Here is a 23451-nt window from a genome sequence, read left to right as displayed (position 1 = left end):
CACTCTGAGAACCTGGCTGCTGCCCTGGTCCCGATTCAGATCCCACCTGAGAAATGGGCTTTGTGCTCATACAAGGGGTGTGCAGTCCATTTTCTTCTGTGGTCCTTAAAAATACCCATTTACTTTATCTTCTTATTTGCCCTAATTCTCTTATCCCAGCCTGAAAATACAGCCCACTGGCAGACAGGGTACAGGATACACCTTAAGATTCAACATTTGTCCAGAAGTCAAAATTTGTTAGCACTAACTCAAAATCTAAACTTGCAAGACAGGGGGAGGGGAAGGGGAAGATGGAAGGGGGAGGGGGAGGGAGGCATAAACCTTTTGGGGGCAAACAAATGCTATGTTTACTGCATCTTCATCACTCACATGACACAGAGAAGGCAATAAATATTCTTTGAATAAAACTAACCAAATGAATGAATGAATACATCACCCTTTTGTGACCATGAACACTCCAAGTCAAGATAATCACATTAGCATTTGCATGCAAGCAAACCCACAGTGAGCAGTTCATCTTTTTAAATGTTATTCTGGTGATTTTTCTTATTTTAAAAGAAAAGAAAAAGGCACAACACAAAAATTTGAAATCAAAATGTATTTGTTTTCAAGTTCCATTCCAGGTAACAAACAGCTGACCATTGAATCAATGTCTTTACTTTGGCCCTTGGACAGGCAAGCTGACTCTTTCCATAGTTGAACACAGCACTGAACTGAGTACCAATAGATCCCTGTTGATTTGCAGAATAGGATAAAGCAGTTAAGCCCTGAAAAGGGCATTAACATTTTATCCCCATTGCCAATCAAGAAACCACCCAATTTCCTGCCTCCCACCACCCCCAAGATAAAAATAAAATGGATATAAATTAGCCCTTGTGCAACTCACACTTACAAGAATCAGACATGATCCTTGACAAACTAAATCCTTGGCTTTACATCCCCCTATGCCTAGGCAAGGTTTCCCCTGAAGGATAACCTAAGAATGCAGGAGTGTTGATCTAAAAAGCAAGCTGGCCAATATAAGGCCTAATGATTAAGGTGAATTTTCTCAAACTGAGGTTTGTTGCTGGTCAGTTGGAACACTCTATATAAAGGAAAAGGAGATGCAGCGGGGCGAAGAGAGAGGATCCCAGCCTTCGTCTCCTCCTTGTGTGAAAGGCTCATGCTTGTTCTGAGGTAGGGCAACCCTGACAGTGCAGAAGGGAAATGACTGATCCCCCAAATGTGCTATAAGGTGTAGCTTCTAAGGACCCCTCCCTCAGGCCTCCAAAATGATTACATGTTCTCAGGCCAGCCTTAAAATATACCTAGCACTCATTAAGCCACCGGAACTCTACGCTGGAGCGAAGCAAATACCTCAAAGCGTATTTTCAATCAGAAAACCATCTTTCCTCATAGGATTTTTCCCCATAGGAAACCCATCTTTCCCCATAATGGAGAATAAGTTAACCTTTAATATTATGCATACAGCTTTAGAAAAGGGAGTGGTGTTTTAGAGGCTGGCTTAGTCAATTCTCTAACTAATAGTACCCCTGAGCTTAAGGGAAGGGAAAACATTTCTTAATAATATCTAGTTTTGCATATCCCATTCCCCTTTTAAAAAAAGAAAGAAGATGCAAGGACATTTGTTTATTTCCCTTTCCCCTTCTTTCAGAGAAACCTGAAATGCCCAGGCATCATATATGATTCCCTGACAATACTTCCACCCATCAAGACTTCACCAGAACACTAACTTTTTGCTGGTTGGGCAGTGCAGGAGTGTGCTTCAATCTGTGCAAATACACCCTCATTCCATGGTGTTCCTTATTGTTGTTGTTCAAAGCCCCACACTGCGGGAGAGGAGAAGGGAGGAAGTCCAATAACTTTTTTATGTACATCTATCTACAGAAATACAATATGTTGGTGAGGTGATGAACAGCAGTGGGGGTTACAGTGTGCACACATAGTGAGAAAATAAATTAAATTCATCTCCCTGACTCTTTACTGCCAGCATTCTGCTCCAAGGGATCTTCGAGACCAGCTAAAGCAATGCGGTGTGAAGGAGCAGTAATCCCAGCTGGCTCCGCCAGGTGTCTTCCCATGGAATCTGAGGATGACATACGCAGCACCCTGCACGCAGGTCAACATCTAGGAGGACCCATTCTTCCCACACAAATGAGGTCTTTAGGCAAAAGGAGGCATGAGGCTCAGGAGGCATGTCCCTCAGGGCAAGGCCATCCTGACAGCTCTGACGTACAGTGTTATGTCAATCAACCTCTGTCACCATAGAGTCAGTTTACGGGAGGGAGGGCAGGGGCGTCATCTTCTTACTTCTCCCCTTTTTACAATCGAGTGAGGTCTTCCGAAGGATTACCACCCCTTTCCCTTGCTGGAGGCCCCTCACCTGGTTCTACTTTGCTTTCAAGTCCAAAGGTGGGATTTATCCTTCCAGGGGAATAGTCGTTCCTTTTTAAATCTGCAAGGAAGACAATTAAGATGGTCATGTGGATCCTCAAAAGCATGGTGCTCACACACGTCAACTGAAATGGAAGCTTTCCTCAGTACTCAGCACAGAGCTTCCTCAGGCCACCAATATGTGAAATTCAAACCATCGACCACGTCCGAACCACCTGCCCCGTGCCCACGTGTGACTCGAACCCCCCAATGCTGTTCTGGGCTTGTGCTCACGGGGGCCAGGGAGGAAAGGTTTGGTTGCTTGATGCAATGAAATGCCCTCTAAGGCACAGCCTGGCTAGAGTTCAGTGAGGCCAAACTGGAAACCGGGCATTGCACCGTTGAACAAGGGGCAAGGAGTTCAGCCCAAACGGTGATCTCAAGATTTCAGTAGTCAGCTTTCTACAACAAAGCTGTGCTCGGGGTGACGGTGGCTCTGAAAGCTTCAGCCAGTTGTTGGATCCTGTGCTTCCTAAAGCCTCCTTCTCCCATTTGAAAAGGAAATAAGCAAAAGGAAATATCAATAGGGGGTAATCTTTGGGGAGAAATGTCAGGAAGAAAATGGGCTTTCAATGTCTATGTACCATTTTGTGTTATATTAAATCTGTTAGCTTTAAACATATCTTCTGTGTATTTTTAATTAAATAGGGATTATTTGGCCCGGCCAGAACGGCTCAGTTGGTTGAGCATCATCCCAAAAGGCTGCCCATTCAGTTCCCAGGGAGCACGTATGGAAGACAACTGATCTCTCTCTCTCTCTCTCTCTCTCTCTCTCTCTCTCTCTCTCTCTCTTTTTCTCTATCTCTTCCTCTCTCTAAGTATGTCCTCAGGTCAGGGTTTTTTAAAATGGGGATTATCTATATATATAAAAGCCTAAGTGACCATCACAACTGAATGGATGACTGAACAGACTGTGTGGGGTGACTAGGCTGGCAGGGGGGTTAGTGAGGGGCAACCAAACGACTGAGCAGCAGGCTGCGTGGGGTGACCAGGTCGGCAGGGGGGTTAGTGAGGGGCAACCAAATGACTGAGCAGCAGGCTGCGTGGGGTGACCAGGCCGGCAGGAGGGTTAGTGAGGGACGACCAAATGACTGAGCAGAAGGCTGCATGGGGAGACCAGGCCAGCAGCGGGGGCAGTAAGGGACGACCAGGCCAGCAGGGGGGCAGTTGGGCGTGACTAGGCCGGCAACGGGGACAGTTGGGGGTGACCAGGCCAGCGGGGGGGGGGGGGCAGTTAGGGGCGATCAGGCAGGCAGGTGAGGAGTTAGGAGCCAGTGGTCCCGATTGTGAGAGGGATGTCTGACGGCCAATCGGGCCTAAGACATCCCCCGAGGGGTCCCGGATTGGAGAGAGTGCAGGCTGGGCTGAGGGGACCGCCCCCCCCCCCTGCCCCATGCACGAATTTCGTGCACTGGGCCTCTAGTCTGGACATAAAAATAGTTAGAGTTTAATAATAACCAAAATTTATTGACATATCCATATATTACCTCATTCCTCACACCACCTTTATGAGATTGATGCTATTATCCCCAGTGTATGGATGAGGAAATTGAATCCCCCTTGTAAGAAGCAGAACTGGAATGTGAGCTCAAACTATCCAGCCCGCGTTCTTATACACTATCCTAAACTCTGTCTTTAAAAATAAGTAGATATGTAGCTAGATAAACGGTTATCGAGCAAAAAGAAAAACCATTCCTAATCCTGTATTCCAGACTAAACTTTTTTAATTCAAATAACCAAATAATTCAGTAACTGAAGATGTTCCTTATATTCACTTAAAATGTGCTAAATGAGGTTTTAAAAAGAACCACGGATAAAGTCTAGAGATGGAGGAATTATTGAGTTACTCAAAACTCACCAGTGTAGGTTTTTAAGAAATGATCTCCACCTTAATCACACAGAACAGCTAACTGGGCTCAGGGGGGGGAGCGGTGAGTGATGCCTCAAATCTCCCTTTTCCTGGCTGATCAGATGTAGCCGCTATGTCTCCAAGAATGAGAGGTACCTGGTCCAGGGTACAACGAATCAGACCTGGGAAGAGGCCAGCGCCTGAGGTACTGACGTAATGGGCCAGACTCCAGCCTGCAATCATGGGCGACTCAGATACATGTCAGCACCTGCCTCCCACAGGACCCTCAGTCCAGCCCAGATCATTCCTGGGTTCCTTCTGACCAGAGAGGATACCACCGGGCAGCTCAGCCAACGTGCTGGGGACTGATCTCTTTGCCCAGGTCTGCTGTGTAGTTTGTGAGAGCAAGTCCTGGGCAGCTAGAAGATGAGAGTGACCGCCGTCCCCGCTTTGCTGCTCCCGTCTGACCTCCCCACCCCATGTATAGCCCTGACCACCACCTCTGTCTGACAGGCTACTTCTCACCGGAACCGGAAGCCTGCTCCCAATCCCAGTCCTTTGCTATGTCTTGCCCAAAAGAGCATCTCGACAATGTTCTACTTCTAACACTAAGAAGATTAGAAATTGCCCTTTTTTGTTGTAAATTTACACCCACTCCATCCCAAGTTATAATGGACGATGATCTTTTACTGATTTCCAATTCAGGATATGACCATTTATTAGCAGGCAGGAAGGGATACTCTGCTTAAAATATGTGAAATTCCATTTTAAGGGCGAGTTTGGTCTGATCTAAGGAAAACAGTGAGCAAGCTGAGACAGACATCAAGTGTCCCTTCTGAGATAAAAGGAAAGAATGAAACCGAGCTGAGGCTGCCCACGTGGGGAGCCCAGACCTCCAGCTGCTTGCTTTTATGTGAGGCATACTTTCTGTGGTGACTATATTGGTTTCAGAAAAAGTGTGTTATATTAGCAAATCATTTAAAATATAGACATGTGTGTTTAAAGTGGCAGGTTTTTGTAGTGAAAGGCACTATTTTAATTGACAGCTGTGTTTCCCTCCATTCCCCACCCTCCCAGCGTCCGATGAGTAAGTAAAAATAGAACAGAAATCCTGTGGGCACCACCCAGGACCCAAGGGTGGGGAGTGGTGCAAAGACCTGCCTCAGTCCACTTGTTCCCCAATTTGTCTGTAGAACTTCCCCCTTGGACAGACCATGACAAATGTTGGGCCCAGTGTTTTATCGCATTTTGGCAGAACCTGAAGTAAATCCCTGTCCTTTTAATCCCTTTAGAGACTTGAAAAAAAATCTACAGTCAGAAAGTCAGGCCTCAAGGAGATAAAAATGTGATTAAGATTTTCTACTCTATCCCTGGTTACAATGGCCGCTGTTCTATGAAAGCTCTCCTTAGAAAAAAAGTAGAATTGTCTGGGGCATACCCGGGAGTTTGAGCTTCCGGCAGCAGGCGTTGCAACGATGTTTTGCAATGAAGTTTCTAATTGCATCTTCCCCTAAGTTGGCTGGTCCAAACACCATTCCTCTGGATCTGGAGGAAATAATCAGAATATCAATTAGATCACAGCTAAGAAAAAGGAGCCCAGCTAGGATTCTCGGAGGTACCGAACAGTATCCCCTAGTAACCCGGCAAACTTGAGGGAGCCAACAAAGAACAGCGCACTTGGAGGAAACAACAGCGTTAGGTTTGCAAATTTAAAATTCAAATGCACTTAAATCTGTGTACTCAACCCCAAGACCTACTGTGAAATTCATTTTAGCACTAATCTGATAGAAGAGTGAATTCTTCTACGTACCACGCCAAACCAAAATACCCGGAGACCCCTTTTAATGCGTATGGGGTGATGGAATGACAGTGATTGCCCCATGTTCTACTAGAATACCAAAAGGTAAGGTATAAAGTTTATTTGCTATTGAAACACACCTTCTAAAAGGATTCACATATATTCTTTCAAACCCAAATACCTTTCTAAATATGACCACGTCCTGGAAAACAAATGCCAGACAAAACCCTACATCAGTGCAACTGGCTCTTTCGGTATCTGCTTCCTACCCTGCAGACCGCTGTGGCTAGGCTCTTTGTGGAAAGACAAGATTGCTGTGGTTTTGTGGCAGCAAACGACATATGCTGCAGGTAGGTGACAAAAGTCACAAACAGAATCAGCACATATGTGGCACATTTTGAATGCTCTAATTATAATAGACCCTCCGCAGGTCCCAGGACCAGCGCTCATCCATTGTCAGATCACCACACCCATCATTCCTCAGGCTGACAGTCGGCACGCCACGGAACACAGCACACAGAAACACTTCCAAAGGAACTTTACGAAAGCTAATATTTTATTTTAATGACATGTAGAGTGGAAAGAGCACATGTTAAAATCTGAACTTAATTACCGCTCTTAAATACCACGTCTTAAGAAGAAATAAAAGCAAACTATCACAAAAGGAAACAATAAACTTTGCTTCTAAGGAATGTGGTTTTTCAAAAAGGGACGTGGTGTAAAAATGGACTTTTTTTCCCCATCCAAGTATTGAAACATTTATCTCAATTTCCACTTCCTTTTGGCAGAATAACAGTAGCTGCTCTGAAGATGTGCCAAGCTCAGAATGAGGGCTGATGTCAGTTTGATCTCGGATTGCCTCTTTGCTCTGAGGCGAGAAGGTGGTGGGAATCTCTTGGGAAGACAAAGTGAACAGGCACCCAGGATTAATTTTCCTGGTCACTCAATCGCCCTTACAAAGGACCGCTCTGGTGGCATTTACCCGGCTGCATAAGCTTGCCTCTTGTTAACTATTCTTCTTTTTCAGTCCTTTTGGTAAAAAATAAAAAATAAACACTTCAAATAAGGTGAAACCAAATGTGGCAACAAAAAGTAGAATCACTCGATATTTAGTGCCAGAACTCTGTGAAGCCGATAAAGTGAAAAATGATGGTGGTTTCTTTCAATCATTAAAATGGAAGAATTCCTTTCATCGTCTCTCCGGCAGGACCCTGTTGGGATATTTCACTCTTGCACATTCCATACCTGCTACTGCTTTCCTCCCAGAAAAACAGGAAACCCCCCAGCTTAGACATGCAACCATGGTTCTCAGATAAAAATTATAAACTAAATCATTTTCCTCTATAAGCTCTGTGAAAGGTAAGGCAAAAGAATCAAAATTACCATACATGTATCTATCAGGAATTGGCTCCCTGTGCCGGCGAGGGGGGTCCTGAAGGAGGGTTGTTAGAACATTCATTTCGTCTACACCCTAAAGCATATTTATAACTTTGTAATCTCAGATAATGGAGGGTTTTTTTTAAATATATTGGTATTGATTTCAGAGAGGAAGGGGGAGAGAGAGATAGAAACATCAATGATGAGAGAGAATCATTGATCGGCTGCACCGAGCCCGCAACCCAGGCACGTGCCCTTGACCGGAATTGAACCTGGGACCCTTCAGTCCCCAGGCCGACATTCTATCCACTGAGCCAAACCAGCTAGGGCTCAGATAATGGAGTTTTAAAAATAATAAAATAAATACAGCAGCTTTCCAGATTTTTCACAGCACAGGAAAAGCAGGTGGTGGCTTAGTTCCACGTGTGAGGAAACGCTAATTAGTGCCGTGTACGCACAGATTTACATTGTCAAATGCCCAAATGCATCAAGGCAGTAAGTGGAAAGATGCAGTCCCAAACTACCAACACCTGAGGCAGCCTTCACTGCAGCTCATGACCTGAGAAACGAAAAGAAGTGGCTAGAGAGAATGAGGGGGGGGGCAGGGAGTGGAGGAGGCCTGATGAGTTTGTCTTCACGTGCAAAAGGTTGGGGACAGCTAAGAGGCAGCAAAGACAGTATCAGAATCTGCCCCACAAGAACATCTTCTCTTTCATGGACCCTCCTCCTGGTGGGCAAGGTGCCATCTTCGCTGAGCTTCAGTGAACTGGGATGGAAGCTGCTGACCTCCGACCATGTTGTTAAGGGTAAAATGAACAACATGTCAAAGCACCTGCTTACACTGGGGCTTCCCAAACTCTAATTGCAGTAAATCAGAGCAGCTCCCTATTGCTGGAGAAGAAAAGTGCCCCGGATGCTTTCAGGATTGATTCATTCAAAAAAGGAAGTAATAGAAACATACTCAACATACAAAAGTCTTGTGAAGAAAATGAAGGAAAACCACAGAACACGCCAAAGGCCGGGGAAGACCACCCTTCAGAAGATGCGCACAGGAGGCAGAAGGAAACCTGGGAAGCGGGCTGACGTGGCAGCACTGAAAGAGGACACTCCTGCTAGGCATTTGGACCCTGAGGAAGTGCTAAGAGGAGGAGATGAGATGGAAAGGCTTCGGGAAGAAATAAGAAGAGTAAGAAACAAGTTTGTGATGATGCACTGGAAGCAAAGACATTCACGCAGACGACCTTATCCTGTGTGCTTGAGGCCTTGAGTTCCTTTTTTTATCTGATAGTAAAACCTGGCCCCTGCTTTCTGTTAGCATATTCTGATGTATCTTTTATCTCCCTTTTCCTTTATTTTTTTTATCGATTTCAGAGAGGAAGCGAGAGGTAGAGAGAGATAGAAACATCAATGATGAGAGAGAATCATTGATCGGCTGCCTCCTGCATGCCCCACACTGGAGATGGATCCCGCAATCCAGGCATGAGCCCTTGACCGGAATCAAACCCGGGACCCCTCAGTCTGCAGGTCAACGCTCTATCCACTGAGCCAAACCAGCTAGGTGACCTTCATTTTACTTTTAATCATCTGGTAGAATTTTGTTTTAGCTAATTTCCTTGTTAACCAGCATCTTCCTGGATTTTGTATTTTGACCTATTCTCTAGGTCTATTTTTCATATGTATACACAAATGCATGAAAATATGTTCATTCCATATTGTAAAGTAACGTAAGTTGCAAAGCATAATTAGTATCAGCTCACATATGTACAACAAAAATCCCAAATTGTGTGTGTGTGCGTGCATGTGTGTATACATACATACATACATACATAAAAAAATTAACTGTGCTCATTTCTGTGTGGTATGAGTTTTCTTTTTGCTTATATGTATTTTTTAATGAACTTGTGTCACAATTAAAATTTTTTAATAAATAAGAACGAAATAATTTGCAATCAGCTTATAAGGGTAATGGGGGCACCCAAACTCTTGATGAAATAACTATTAAAATGTAAACCTCAAATCACCTCTGGACCTCATAGCCAGAGGCATAAAACTGGCAATTATTACAGAAAAACAAACAAATAAATAAGTAAATAACAGCAAATCAGCTTAGGATCTTGTGAAAATTCAGATTCAGATTCAGGAGCTCTAGGGAGGGCCTTGAGATTCTGCATTTCTCACAATGTCCCAGGTGATGCGGACGTGATTGGTCCGTGGCCCATGCTTGGTGCAGCCAAGGTTTATTAACACACCGAAGGCATCTGAAATGTGAGCCTCACTGAACTAGTTCAGTGCAATCTGCCACCGTTGCAAAAAAATAGCACTTCTAGTTACCTCTGCCATGAGGACCAACTGCACCCAAAGTTAGGTGACCCCACAAAACCAGGCATGCTACCAGGATGCTGTCCTATCAGGTTCCAGAGTTTCTGTCCTCAAGTCATAAAAAATAAAGTCTGCCATAGAAGAAGTTCCCAACCCTGATTGTCCATTAGAATCACATGAGGAACTTTTAAAGAATACAGACATCAGGGCTCTCTCTTCAGAGATCCTGATTTGATGCCAATGCTGAGCAGCTTATTTTTTAAATTTTCCCAGGTGACCTTAATAGAAATTGAGACCCACTGGCCTATAGAATGCAATTAAGTACTCGACTGTCAAGTGGGATAATATAATCTTAGCATTCTAAAAGACAGAACTATTCAGGTCATATTAAATGACATAGCCAAAGGTCAAAATTTAATAAATGACAGAGTATACAAAAACTTGGTTCATTATATGTGCAACTTTTTTTTTCACTGCAAAATTATAAAGTACTTATGGTACCAGGTTCCTACTACAAACCCTTGAGCACACAGAGCTGCTGAAGAAATAATATTCTTCGCTAAAAACACTTTCACTCTGCTAAAGCCTTTATCTGTACCCTAAAAGTCACAATATGGATGGCATGGTCAGACAGTGTAGGAATTGGATGCAGAGGAACAGCAGGTTCACCTTTATTGTCTCCAGCTCCCACCTCATACACAAAAATAGCTAATACTTTTAGATGGGCCTCTGCATGGAAGCTTACAGATCAGACCATAATTAAATATACTTTTTTACTGATTTTAGAGAGGAAGGGGGAGAGAGAGAGAGAGAGAGAGAGAGAAACATCAATGATTGAAGAGAATTGATCATTGACGTCCCCTACTGGGGATCAAGCCCAAAATCCAGGCATGTGCCCAGACAGAAATCAAACCGTGACCTCCTGGTTCATGGGTCGACACTCAACCACTGAGCCACGCTAGCTGGGTGAGACCATATTTATATTAGGTCACTCCATAAAAGAACAGAACATAAAGCAATAAATATTTACAGTATGAGGCCTATGGGAGGGAAAGTAAAATGTTCAGATCTTATTTTATAAGATTTCCCACTTACGCAATTTTATATAAATCTATTACAATCCAGAGCCAAGTATAGACCCTTGGGACAACTAAGAAATAACAATGTTGTATGTTAGCCGTTCTCCAGTGTGGTCTGGGGTCAGCTGCACCACCAGAATCATCTGGGAATTTGTTAAAATTTTTTGGCCCCACCACAAACCCACTGAATCAGAAAATGGGCTGGGGAGGCCGGAGGCTGCAATCCGTGTTTTAACAAGTTCTCCTGGTGAGTATGATGCAATCTCATGTTTGAGAACCACTGTCGCCCGCCATATTGATCAGTCCTTAATCAACACCATTACTTCTTTCTTTCTCCTCCGCCTTTAACAGAAGAACAAAGCTTCCAATCCTCTACTGCCAAGTCTTCCCAAAAATCTGGTTAGGCGGTAAAATACCACAGAAATTCAAAGGACAGGCAGATGACTCATCCCTCCATATAATTTAAACTTAGCCTTTCATTAACAGATGCTCCATATTTAAGCCCTAGTGTTCTGACCCCTTATAGACTTGCCAGTACTGAGTAGCGCACTTTATGCCCCAACCTTCGTTTTACAGGCATGTGATAGAAGACGCTGCCCATGAGAAGATGCAATGGCTCCGTTGTGCGGACAACAAAGGAAACTGTGCTTCTCCTATGACATTAATTGTTTTCATGTCAAAGCCTAGAAAGGCTGCACTAACCTGTATTTCTCTTTTGTCTGGGTCACTGGAAAACTCGGAGTCAAATCTGCAACAAAGTTTTGCCTACTGCATTGGTCTTTATAATTTCCACTTATGTGTACTAACTTAACTCCAGATTTAATCTTACATTATTTCCATATTGTCTTTTTGCCCCCATTTCCTAATCTATGCTTTCTTTAAAATCTTGTTGTATTTTAAATCTTATTGTATTTTATTGTAGTTAATATACTAGTATATACAATTATATACATACACATATATAATATAGAGAATAAAGATATGGATATGGATAAAGATATATAGATAAAAGCAGCCCCAAAATCTTTCTAGGATCTATGCAAGAAATATAAATGTTTAAAATTTATTTTTAAAAACCATGTACATTGTTAAATGCAATTTTCTAAAAGATAGCATAATAAATTAACTCACTGTTTGTCTTCAGGTTTTATAACAGATGGATCTGTCAGATTTTCTCCAACACCTCCAAGGAAGAAAGAAAATTCACTTAGCAAATGGGAATTTCATTTTCTCAGATTTCCAGAAAATAATAATCAAATTTTAATTCTTTCTTTAAACCTCTATCTATCCTGTAATAAATCAAACAACATGTGAATTAACCGTACTATAAAAATTGTCTAGGCATGTGGGAAAATCTTAGTTAATGCTGTCTCCCCCAACTTCCTCTTAGGCTACTGTAAACTTTTAGGTCCCAAGTGAATGTTTTAGGGGTGTGTTCAAAGTTACTGATAGTAACACCCATCATTCATTTACTACTTATATGTACCAGACATTCTAATTTATTTTCTCTAATTCTTAGCAATCATGAAAGAAAAGTATTAGCATCCTCATATCCTCATTTTACCAATGAGTAAGTTGATGTTCAAAGAGAATAAGCAATGTGACCGAGGTTACAGTGTCCACATGTGGTGCCAACAGGATTGAAGCTGAGCCAGAGCTTGTGCCCTCCCACCCGTGCATGGTCTCCTGGAGGAGTCCATCAGTGCTCGGCAAGGTGCAGGGCGCTGTGGGGTTCTGCAGGTACAACCTCTGCTGCATCAAAGACACCCATCAAATGCCACATATAACATTTAAAAACAGTAGGATCCAAATGCCCCCAAATGCTTGATTTGGGCTGCTAGTTACACCTGTGTTCAGTTGTTAAAATTCTTTGGGATGTATGCTTAATACTGTGGGCATGTTCCTGAATATAGTTTGTTATTCTTTTTTTCTTTTTCTTTTTTTTTTTAATCCTCACCGGAGGATATTTTTCCATTGATCTTTAGAGGGAGTGGAAAAGAGAGGGAAGACAGAGAAATATCGATGTGAGAGAAACACATCGATTGGTTGCCTACTGCACGCACCCCGACCAGGGCCCGGGCTGGGGAAGAGCCTGCAACCAAGGTACATGCCCTTGACTGGAATCGAACCTGGGACCCTTCAGTCCACAGGCCGAAGCTCTATCCACTAAGCCAAACCAGCTCAGACGGTATGTTATTCTTCAATAAAATTCACCTTTTAAAAAATGACACCAATGCATAAAACAATAACGTAAGTAACTTAAAGCTAATATTTATCCAAAGAGATCGATCAACACCCAAAGCGAATCTCTGTTATGAAAAGGGAGTGGTGAGGAAACTGATTTCCAACACAATGATGTGTCGCAGGCAAGCTGATCAGACAGACAGGTGAATGCACCTTGTGGGCACAACTCAGCGATTTCTGAGATCCTCCTTTGTGGGAAAACTATTTTTTAAATAGTATAAAATCTATAACTATTTTTTTAAAGTTTTGCTACGTTCTGTATGTTTTAGCCTATTCTAAAGCTTTCACAAGAGAACATAATCCTTACAGTTTAGTGACCTTTCCCTAAAACACCGACTTCCTTAGGAAAATAACCTATGTAAGTATGGGGTTTTAACCCTTTTTTCATCATAACCCTTCTCCCCCCTCCTTTGTTAGTCTGATGAAGCTAAGGGACTCTTTTCTCAGTATAATGTTTTTGTTTGTTTGTTTTTAAATATATTTTATTGGTTTTTTACAGAGAGGAAGGGAGAGGGATAGAGAGTTAGAAACATCAATGAGAGAGAAACATCAATCAGCTGCCTCCTGCACACCTCCCACTGGGGATGTGCCCGCAACCAAGGTACGTGCCCCTGACCGGAATCGAACCTGGGACCTTCCAGTCTGCAGGCCGACACTCTATCCACTGAGCCAAACCGGTTTTGGCAAGTATAATGTTTTAAAATGCATAATTTAAATCTATAGGACTACAAAAGAAACCAATGATACTGAAATATAGTTACCAAAATATTTTTAAATTATTGTATTGAATACATGTGCTTCTCTATTAATATGTTAAGTAACAGAATCTAGCACAAGTCTAATAACTGTTAGACCATCCAACAATAAATATGAACAGTTGTTTTGAGATATCTGCCAACACATGTGCCATGTTACTATCTGTAATTGTTCACGCTAATACCACTATTATAATGAAAGGAAATTATGAATTTCAGCTACCGGTTAGTGAAAATAAGGGTGCAATTTTGTTTCCCATCAGAGTTCACAGACCTTCTGAATTCTATACAGGGATGTTTTAGAACCCCTAGCATAGAGTCTCTTTCTACACTGATTTTGATTAGGGAAAGAGAAACTAAGGGTGAAACACAGGCTTGAGGGCAAGTGCTTTGGTGATATGAAGAGCCCAGCCTCTTCCTAAGTGCTTTTCTTTGAAAAGTCATAGGAAGAGGCTGGGCTCTTTATACTTCTCTCATTCAGGTACAAAAAGGAACAGCCCAGAGGACCCTGCTTTTTGAACTATGTGGTAAATAAACAGAAAGACAAACAGACTGATATCACACGTACCGCCAGTAGAGAGACTAAAGGCTACAAGTCCTTTCCATGTTAAACTCGGACCTAACTTTGAGCCTGAAAATTCCAGAGCTGATGAAAGCTTTAGACTGATATCTGAGTAAACTATAAATTTAAGCTGGGAATACTCACAGTGCCTAAAGAGGCATATCAACTGGGGGGAAACGGAAGCTTTATAGGGAAAAATTGTCTACCAAAATCCCATCAGTTCCTGTTTACTTTAAATCTTGTTGCTTGTTACATAGGCGGGAGGTCAAAGGATCTGGTTCCACTCACAGCCCCATCACTTTCTAGTTGGTGACCTGGTCACCCTGGTTAATGTGTCTGAATCGCAGTTTTGTCATCTGAAGTGTGAACAATATCGAGCCTTATCTTATAGGGTTACTGAAAAGATTAAATGAACTATTATACACAAACTGCTTAGCAAAGTGTCTGACCCAGAGAGTGCTAAAAACTGTCAACTGCTATTTTTATTATCTTAATTCTATAAAGACATTTTGTGAAGTAAAATTCTATTTCTTTTATCACTGCCATGTTCTAATTATCCCATTTCCCTAAAGTACTGTGTTTTCTAATGAATAAATTCCCCTGTAAGAATGAGGGTTCTATATCCTCAAAACTTTGTATCCCTACACTCAATCTGACAGTTCAAAGCTTGACAATAATATATTTGGGGGCCCCCAAATGGCAGGAAGGGCATTGCAATGTGTGACAAACAGAGAGCAGCCCAGGGAACCACTCACGCTGCACCACCTGCACCACCACCACCCACCCTGCCTCTCCCAATACACAGGAATTGCCCCAAAGGCAAATTTTAACATCGGTGCCAATCCTACCCACATAGTCTCCTAGATATTTGAAAACATGGAAGAAAATAAGACATTTTCATATTTTAAAATCCCAATGATACATCTTTACCGGCTTTAATAGAGTAAATACCCGCGTATAAGGTAATATGCAGCATGCCCTCATGAGAAACCCAGAAACTTACATTCTGATCCCAACCACCTTGGGATACATCAGCGAACCTCTACATCTGTGGAAAGAAGTTACCGTCTTTGTAGCAGCGGAATTTCATCATGATGATGTTGATGCTAATGTGGAATTATTCCAGAAACTGCTTTGTTAAATTAAAAGAAAAAAAAAAATCTAGTATCTCCAAACGTTCTTTGAAAAATACAATGAGCTTTTTAAAAAATGTTCCGGACAACTATAATTTGAAATGCAATTGTATTTAATTCCCATTGCAGGGAAAGAAAAGTTGGATTTCAAGTGTCATGATGATGATTCAGGCCCTCACATGTAGGATTTTTAAATGGAAAGAGAAAAGATGACTACAGTATAATTTCATGACTGGAAATCGATCAAGCCTCTTCTTAGAATTCAGCTTCCTGGTCTGGTGCGGCAGCTCCTGGGTTAATGATTGGTCATCCCTTGGAAGGAAGTAGGGGGGAGGGTGGAATAAACTGCCATAGTGTTCCTCATTCCTTCTTTCCCTCAAAGCAATAATAGGAAGGCACAGCAAGCTGGCCGGGGCTTCGCAAGCATGTCAAACTCACGGCTAGGTCTCTCCGCAGTACCACTGGGATCACATCGCTAAGGACAGACTATTCACAACTGAAGATTCACTTCCATTTTAAAGAGCACACACAGATCAATACTAACACAACAATACTTACAGAGGGCTTACCGTGTGTCAGGAACTTGTCTCATTTCAACCCCTTAACAATCCTATGAGTTAAGTGCATATTATTTCCTTCAATTGAATGAAGGAAGTTGGGACTCAAAGTGGTCCCCCTCTAGTCATGCAGCTGGTTTGTGGGAAAGCCAGGTGTTAGATGCTAGCACTGCAGTGACTCCAAGCTCCTCCTAACTGCTGCCATCGGCCTCTCCATCTCCATTCCCCACCGCCCAGATGATGCACATCATCTCTACAATGACTGGAAATACTCATCAACCCAACTAAACCCAAAACCATTATGACAGTTTAAGAAAATATTATGTTCTTCCCATTATTCCTTTCTATTAGAACAAAATAAGTACTTAGTAAATGTTAGCTAGTAGTACAGGTATTATAACTGCTTATAATTACTGTTTTAGGATTTGTGTTCTTCCATAAGTTCAGGCCGAACCAATTGACCAAAACTCTCCAGTAAGTATCTCAATTTCTTCACATTCAATCTATGATGTCCTCTCTTCCCTTCTTTGAAGGTCAGTGTTTTGACACAGTTTATTTGGAGTGGCCTGTTTCTGCAATTCACATAATTGCCCAGTAAAAGAATAAAGTTAATTCCCTTCTCCCCCCAAGACGACCAATGTGACATTTGTTCTGTTTAATGTCACTTTGGATTACTAAGAGACATAAAAATCCCCAAACATAAACATCGTTAAACAAAAGCCTGTTCAAGTGGAATACAAAACACACTAAAGAGTCATCATTAATTCCTTAAAGTTTTTCTTTGGTTGTTTTTTTGTTTGTTTCTTTCTTTCTTTTCTTTTTTTCTTTCAAAAACTCCACCCAAAACTCAAAGCACAGACACTTAAGTGCAGATGAAAAACATCAACCTCTCCCAAACATGAGCTACCAAAGCAGATGCCTTGGGGATGAGCATGCTGAGCTTACATGGATCATGGACTTGCTGGTTTAAAAGATGAATCATCTTGACTGTTTTAACTTTGTTTATACTGCTTCCTAAAATATTGTGTTTGAGGGTTAGAAATATAACCTGTGAACAGCATAGATCTGAAAGGACAGAAGAACTTATGTGTAGTTTAAAAAGTAGATACACACCCTTGAGCACATGGCACAATTTTAATCAAAATGGCTTTGCAGTCTTACTAGACATTGCTCACAATGCCCAGGGTTGCCCATTTCAACTGTCCCGTCTCCAAGCCTGGCCTTCAGCACAGAATCCCAGGACTGAACAGGTGGGAAAGTGAGAGAACAAGAAAAACACCCAACCCGCTTAAATGAACCATAGCACGACTAAGGATAGAATAGATGGTCAAAACAGCTTAAGTCTGCATCCTGGCTCCACCATTAAGTAGCTGTGCAACCTCGGGCAAGTTATTTAAACTTTCTGTGCTTAAATTCCCCATAATATCTACCTTGAGGTGCTGCTTCTGGGATTAAATGAGATAACTTCTATGAACGTTCCTGGTCTAAATCCCTTATTTAAAACCAAAGCCCCAGTGAGCCAAGGGACTAAACTTTGACCTTAATTCATATTTCGTCCTGTCCCCGCAAGGAAAGCCTGCCCGAGACTCTCTGTTTCATGCTGCAGGATTATAGGTCACGTGTGAGGTGTTGATAGTAAGGAGATGCGCTGATCAAAGGCTTCTTTCCATTCAATAAGAGTGCCTTACGCCTTCTCAGACTGAGTCTGTACTTTTGTGAACTGTCATGTCAAGGCACACAGCAAAGAGAGCAAGCTAAATTATAAATTGCTAAAGCAATGAGATCAAAATCATGAAAAATGCAGGGAAATTAAACTTTCCTATGTGTATAAATGCATACTTAAGTGTTCTTGTGAATGTAAGTCCAAGATAAAGCCATAAACCTAGAAAATTTGGTGAAGTCAATCTCCCTTTAGCTGTTTATGTTAGGCAAAGTTTTAGCTGTTTATGTTAGGCATCTAATCATCTGCCTATATTTTTCCCTAGATCTCGGTGGGAAACAACATATTAAGTGCTCATGGTCATCATTGTGCAATGTCTGAAATAAATGGCCCCACCTCCCTTCAAAACTAAATAGAACAACTCCATTCATTACCCATCCCGGTTCTTGCAAGATCTCTTAGGACACCTGTCTGGTTATTGCCACTTAGAACAGTTTCACAAATAATAAATAAAATCAGAAAAAAATAATCATCTTTCCGTTTTCAAATTAAAAAAAAAAAAAAAAGGAATGCCATGGAGTATCTCCATTGAAAGATCTTCACCATGGCTTTGAGTAAAGAAAGAGCTGAGGTCAAATGTAGGTAACCATGACACGGAGAAAGCAATCCCTAGTCAGTGTTTCCTGAACTTGACCTCATGCTTGTTATATGAAGTTCTAGGCTATCAATCACCTTGCAAATCTAAAACCAGCAGTTCTCCCCGCGTATACTCATAGGTCCAGTGAGAGAAAGCCAACATCAGCTCCTCCAAGGTGTTGCTGGGGGCAATTTCATCGCCATTGTTGTTGTTGTACTTCTGGAACTCCCCCATCATATACTTCTCAATGGTGAACCACTGGTTGGCGGAATAGCAGTAGATTAAGAAAACTTCTAGGAACCTACGAGGAGGCAGCAAAGGTGGGACTTACATTACTGAACAGTCAGCAGCAGGAGAGGTCCCCTAACTCTGGTCTGGTGCAGCCTCAGTGCACACACCCTTGCCTTTCTATGGAATGCAATGATTGAGGGGTTTTCCCACCTCCTTTTCTTTCAGGAAATGTCCCAACTCCTTTATGAGTACTAAACTCAACTTTCCCTACCATGTGCTATAATATTCCTTGTAAATTAAGCAATAAAACTTGGCTATAAGTCCTCAGCACTGAATTACGATCTGTCTTGCTAAATGAATGCAAGTGTATGGAGACACTCAAGTGAACATACCGTAATAACAGTTCATTCTTTAAAAGTTTTTAATTTCTATAAGATGTTAGTGAAAGAAACTATGCTTAAAACAGAAATGTTTTTCTGCCATAATGTTCCTGAACATTAGTAACTATACCCGGGATCTGCCTGTTTCACACAGAGAGGTCAGTCCTGGCCTCTGCGTGAACTTCTCACCTCCACTCACACGAGTTCAGTGATTTCTGCATCCCTGGGATGGCTAGTTCTCTTTTACCAGTCTCCAGAACTCTGGAAAGAAGAGCTCAACAATGAAGCCTTGGAGAACTCCTCTATGGGCCTTGTATTTCTCAGAAGAGGCTGAGAAGAATTGATAGAAATTCCTACTTAACATGAAGGGCCAGGGTGCTAATTATTTCCTCACCTTGGTGCATAGGGAATGGTTTGTGGTTTCACTTGGTTGAAGGTATAGATTAGTTTTTGAGCAGCTCTTTGTTGTTGAATTTCCTACAAAATAGAGAGCATTAATCAAAATATTGGTTTACTATCACTAATGATCACAGAATTACTAGAGGGCCAGCAAGTGTAATTTTCAGCCGTATTCAACTCCTATCACTCCCCACTCCAAAAGCAAAAGCTCTACAAAACAAAATTAACAAAATACCACCACCTCCAAGAAAGAATAGGCCGCCTGGTTGGTGCGGTCCAGTGGTTGAGTGTCAACCTATGAATCAGGAGGTCATAGTTCAATTCCTGGTCAGGGCACATGCCCAGGTTGCAGGCTCCATCCCCAGTAGGGGGTGTGCAGAAGGCAGCCAATCAATGATTCTCTGTCAACATTGATGTTTCTATCTCTCTTTCTCCCTCTCCTTCCCTCTCTGAAATCAATAAAAATATATTAAAAAAAAAAAAAAAAACTAGGCTATCCTTTGGGTTGAAGATAACAGCCTTTGAAGTGTAGCCAGATCTCCTTTCTTTGGCCGGTCCTTCTGGGCTCTGGGTGTCTAACTTACCCTGAGGCAGAGATGCAGCACAGTGCTCTCTTGGAAGATTTTGTGCCATGTCTGCACAACCTCAGGAAGGAAGGACTTCACAATGAAAACCTGCCCCGGCTTGAGAACATCATCCTCAGACCAAGTGCTGATGACCCTCATGGCTTTGCGGAGGCCGCCGTCCATCTCCTCTCGGGACAACACCTGGATCATTGCAGTCCTCCCGCGCTTGGACCAGGAGGACATGCTTTTACCGAGATTCAAAGGGGAACTCTCCTCCAGCCTGTAGACAGTTACTTCTTCCCCGGCTGCAAAGAGAAGTGTAGGTGAGGCATTCAGTGAGATGTCAGGCCTGTGATATGAAGGACATCCTAAAGATCAATTCAGAATCAGTTTGGTTTCCCAAATGATCAGAGGAGAATGAGAATTTCACCTATACAGGAACTGCTAGAAAATAAAGACATGGATTTGGCCATGTTGTTATGTTATTTATTGTCCAGTAAAGAGGGAGAGGGTGAGAAGGACAAAGCATCAGATGATACATAAGACTTAAGTTGTTCTTATTATAGACTATATATAGCTGGATAAAATCAAAGTAGTTAAGACAAATACTTCTAAAGAGATAGATTAACCCCATGTTTTTCATTATCTCCCTTATAAACATTATTAGACATTTTTTTCTAATTGCCCCTCCCATGACATTTTAATACCAAAGATATACTGTGTATCTGTGCTTTATACATAAAAAGAAAAGGATGTTTTTGCGCTCTTGGGGATGATATCACCCCTGTTGAGAATGCAGAGTCTAACCCAGCTGAGTTAGACGGAGTCAACATCATACCCCAGAGACACTCCCTCCTACCTTTGTTACTTGAAGCCTTACTTCCTTTATCAGTAAAATGCGAGTGAATGTAGCGTTCATCTCTTTGGGTTATAAAGATTAACTATGTTCATCTGTCTAATGTAAGCTAGAACCTCAGATACAACTCAATCCCACTTAAAAAAAATTTAGACACAAAATGCTCTTTAACTGCTATATAGCTTCCACTTTCAGGCTGTTGAACAGGTAACCAGTCTTACGCAGTCTAGAGCCCTTCTAACTGCAGTATTTAATGCTTCATAACAGAAGTAATATATCCTATACACAACTTCTGCCCAGCCTGTGTTTCATTTTCTCCTTTCACCTCTGCCGCAAATGGCTTTGTGTGTGTGTGTGTGTGTGTGTGTGTGTGTGTGAACACTGTAACTAGTTTACCAAGAAAGGAATCTATTTGTTCATTCTTGCACTAAACTGCTAACTAAAAAACATGTCTAGTCAATGCTTAGTAACGTATTTTCAATTATTTATCCTTAGTGCCCAGATAAATGCCACTTGAATATCTCTCTGGAGTTCTAAATACTGAGATGATTTAGAACAGAGTGACCGGGTTGCAAAGCCAGCCGTGGAGCCAAGGGGGAGGAGAAGGCCTCTGCCTCCACCATCAGAAGCCACCTGACCTCTCCCCGCCTGGGGACTGTGAGGAGAATCAGCGTCCAGGACAGCGTGGGGACCCTTGCTGTATTGTCGACTGGCCGGACAGAGAAACTCTGGTAGCCTTGGCTAACGTGAGCTTGTTTTTCTTTACTACTCCAGCCTTTAAAAATGATGTTTGCTCTCTGAGCTAAGAGCAATTAGTCTCCACAAAATAAAACAAATACAAAACAATATACAAAGCGTTTCTCTTCAGATGCCTGTCAGCTTTCACTGTATTGACATGTATCGCTTTCTTCCATGTTTATTACACATGGTTCGTTGGTTCTTTTCTTCCCTACTTGCTCCCAGCCTTAAATCAGTGAGTGCCAGGTGCAACACTGCTGCTTTTTTCCCAACTGCTGCTCATTAGAGGTCCCATCCCCATGGTATTAGACATTGATCCTAGATGCCAGCCAGTGGTTAACAAGAGTTTCCATTTTAGAAAATTAATCTCACTAAACTACAACCATGGGCAAAACAAACTTTTCAACTAAAGTGATGCAAGTGGTTTCCCCTTTGATTTCCTCGTGTATTATGCCTCTGCCCTTGGCATAGCCTCAAGAAGGTAGAAATGCACTCACCAAACAGTTGGATGGGTGTAAATGGTATAGTCTGAGAAAGCCTCATTAAATTGTTCCTTTCAATGGCTGCAAACAAAGACAGAGTAACTGTTTTTAGTATGCATCGGTGGGCTGAATCCACAGCAAGCCTCCACACATCAATATATTCATATAATGCCAAAGTATTTCATTTCCAAGACCCCTAATATTTACCTTTATCAAAAATATTATATAGTACTTCAAGTATGCCTTAAACAGGATATCCCCATCTTAGGAACAAATGATAGGATATTATATAACATGGTCTGTGGTAGGGCTATCACCTCCACTCTCCTGAATACCAAATCACATACTAGTTCAGACATATATGAAACTTCCTTTGAAAGCGCATTCTAATCTGCAGTCTTCAATCCCTGCTTTTTCTTTTCCGGAGCAAATCTAATGCACAGTGGACTGTGGGGACATCTACTGTTGGCTTTGCACAGTTCACCTTCTTTTCCCAGAGAGAGCTGGAGAGACCAATTTTAATTAGAAGCAAGTGATCTGCATTTTCCTGTTAAGAGCCGTATCCTAACAGATCAGAGTCAATAGGAGTTACCAGTACAGTATTCCTCACCAGAGACTTTCTTAAGTTGACAACTAGTCAAAATGATGGTCTACAGCTGAGCTGAAAGACCCAGTTATAAGGCCTGGAATGTGGAGTCTGGAATCCATCAAAGCACTATTCACCAAGTAGGGGAATTCGGGAAAAGGCAGTCTAGTACTGGACCCCAAACATAAGACCTTGACATAATAATAATAATAATGGTAATTATCACACCATTACACTCTCATTCATGTACCAAGCTTTAGACTGTGTAAAAAGCTGGCCCATTATTATCTCACCGAGTGCTGCAAGCAATGATGCCCAAAAGACCACCCAATGGCACGAGTCCTGTTGATTATTAACACTGCTTTGCATTTTTAGTGTTTCCCTCTTAATTCTCAACTAGCCCATTAGCAGATTTTTCCCCAGGAAGGTCAAGTACAATGATTCCCACTTTGAAAGAAAGACAACTGAAGCACTGTGAAGTTATGTTGCTTAAGAGAGTCAAGAGCCTTGACCCCTTACTTAATAACATCCTTGTAAGGTTGTCTCTGTTGAACTTACTCTGCGGCGTTGGCATTCATTCAGTGGTTACGTTCACTGAGGGCCCAGTGAAGGTACAAAACCCTTCCTCAAAGAGCTAGTCTCAGGCCTGTCTCTTTCCTAATCCAAAATTTGGAGAGCTCTGCCTCTGGGCTGGCTTTGAGCTTATAAGGAATTTGTCAATCTCAAGGTCATCTTTCCCCTTCACAATATAAGCCTGCCAATACCAAAAAAATTTTTTTCAAAAAATTTTTTTAAATCCAAATTCTCTTA

General features: G+C 42.0%; 2 protein-coding genes across 2 annotated transcripts in view; one reads left to right on the top strand and one right to left on the bottom strand.

The window, feature by feature from the left end:
* Window positions 1-646: 646 nt before the first annotated feature.
* TRPM6 (transient receptor potential cation channel subfamily M member 6) overlaps window positions 647-23451 on the bottom strand; it is a 135037-nt gene continuing 112232 nt past the window's right edge. Inside the window, exons 33-39 of the mRNA XM_079790084.1 lie at window positions 22071-22136; window positions 19998-20284; window positions 19409-19491; window positions 18499-18704; window positions 11987-12038; window positions 5721-5827; window positions 647-2455 (exon numbers count right to left, since the gene is read on the bottom strand). Coding sequence (XP_079646210.1) covers window positions 2322-2455; window positions 5721-5827; window positions 11987-12038; window positions 18499-18704; window positions 19409-19491; window positions 19998-20284; window positions 22071-22136 — 935 coding nt within the window. The 3' untranslated portion in view covers window positions 647-2321. The remainder of the gene's footprint in view (window positions 2456-5720; window positions 5828-11986; window positions 12039-18498; window positions 18705-19408; window positions 19492-19997; window positions 20285-22070; window positions 22137-23451) is intronic.
* LOC307111085 (transcription elongation factor A protein-like 8) lies at window positions 7940-8724 on the top strand (the record flags this gene model as incomplete). Its single annotated transcript, XM_079790779.1, is given in 3 exon segments — window positions 7940-7952; window positions 8326-8524; window positions 8526-8724. Coding segments are annotated over 3 exon segments (411 nt in total).

The sequence above is a fragment of the Cnephaeus nilssonii genome (assembly GCF_951640355.1).
Source record: "Cnephaeus nilssonii genome assembly, chromosome: 14".
Lineage (NCBI taxonomy): Eukaryota > Metazoa > Chordata > Mammalia > Chiroptera > Vespertilionidae > Cnephaeus > Cnephaeus nilssonii.
Note: the sequence above shows the minus strand (reverse complement) of the source record. Positions and strands in the feature narration are given on the sequence as shown.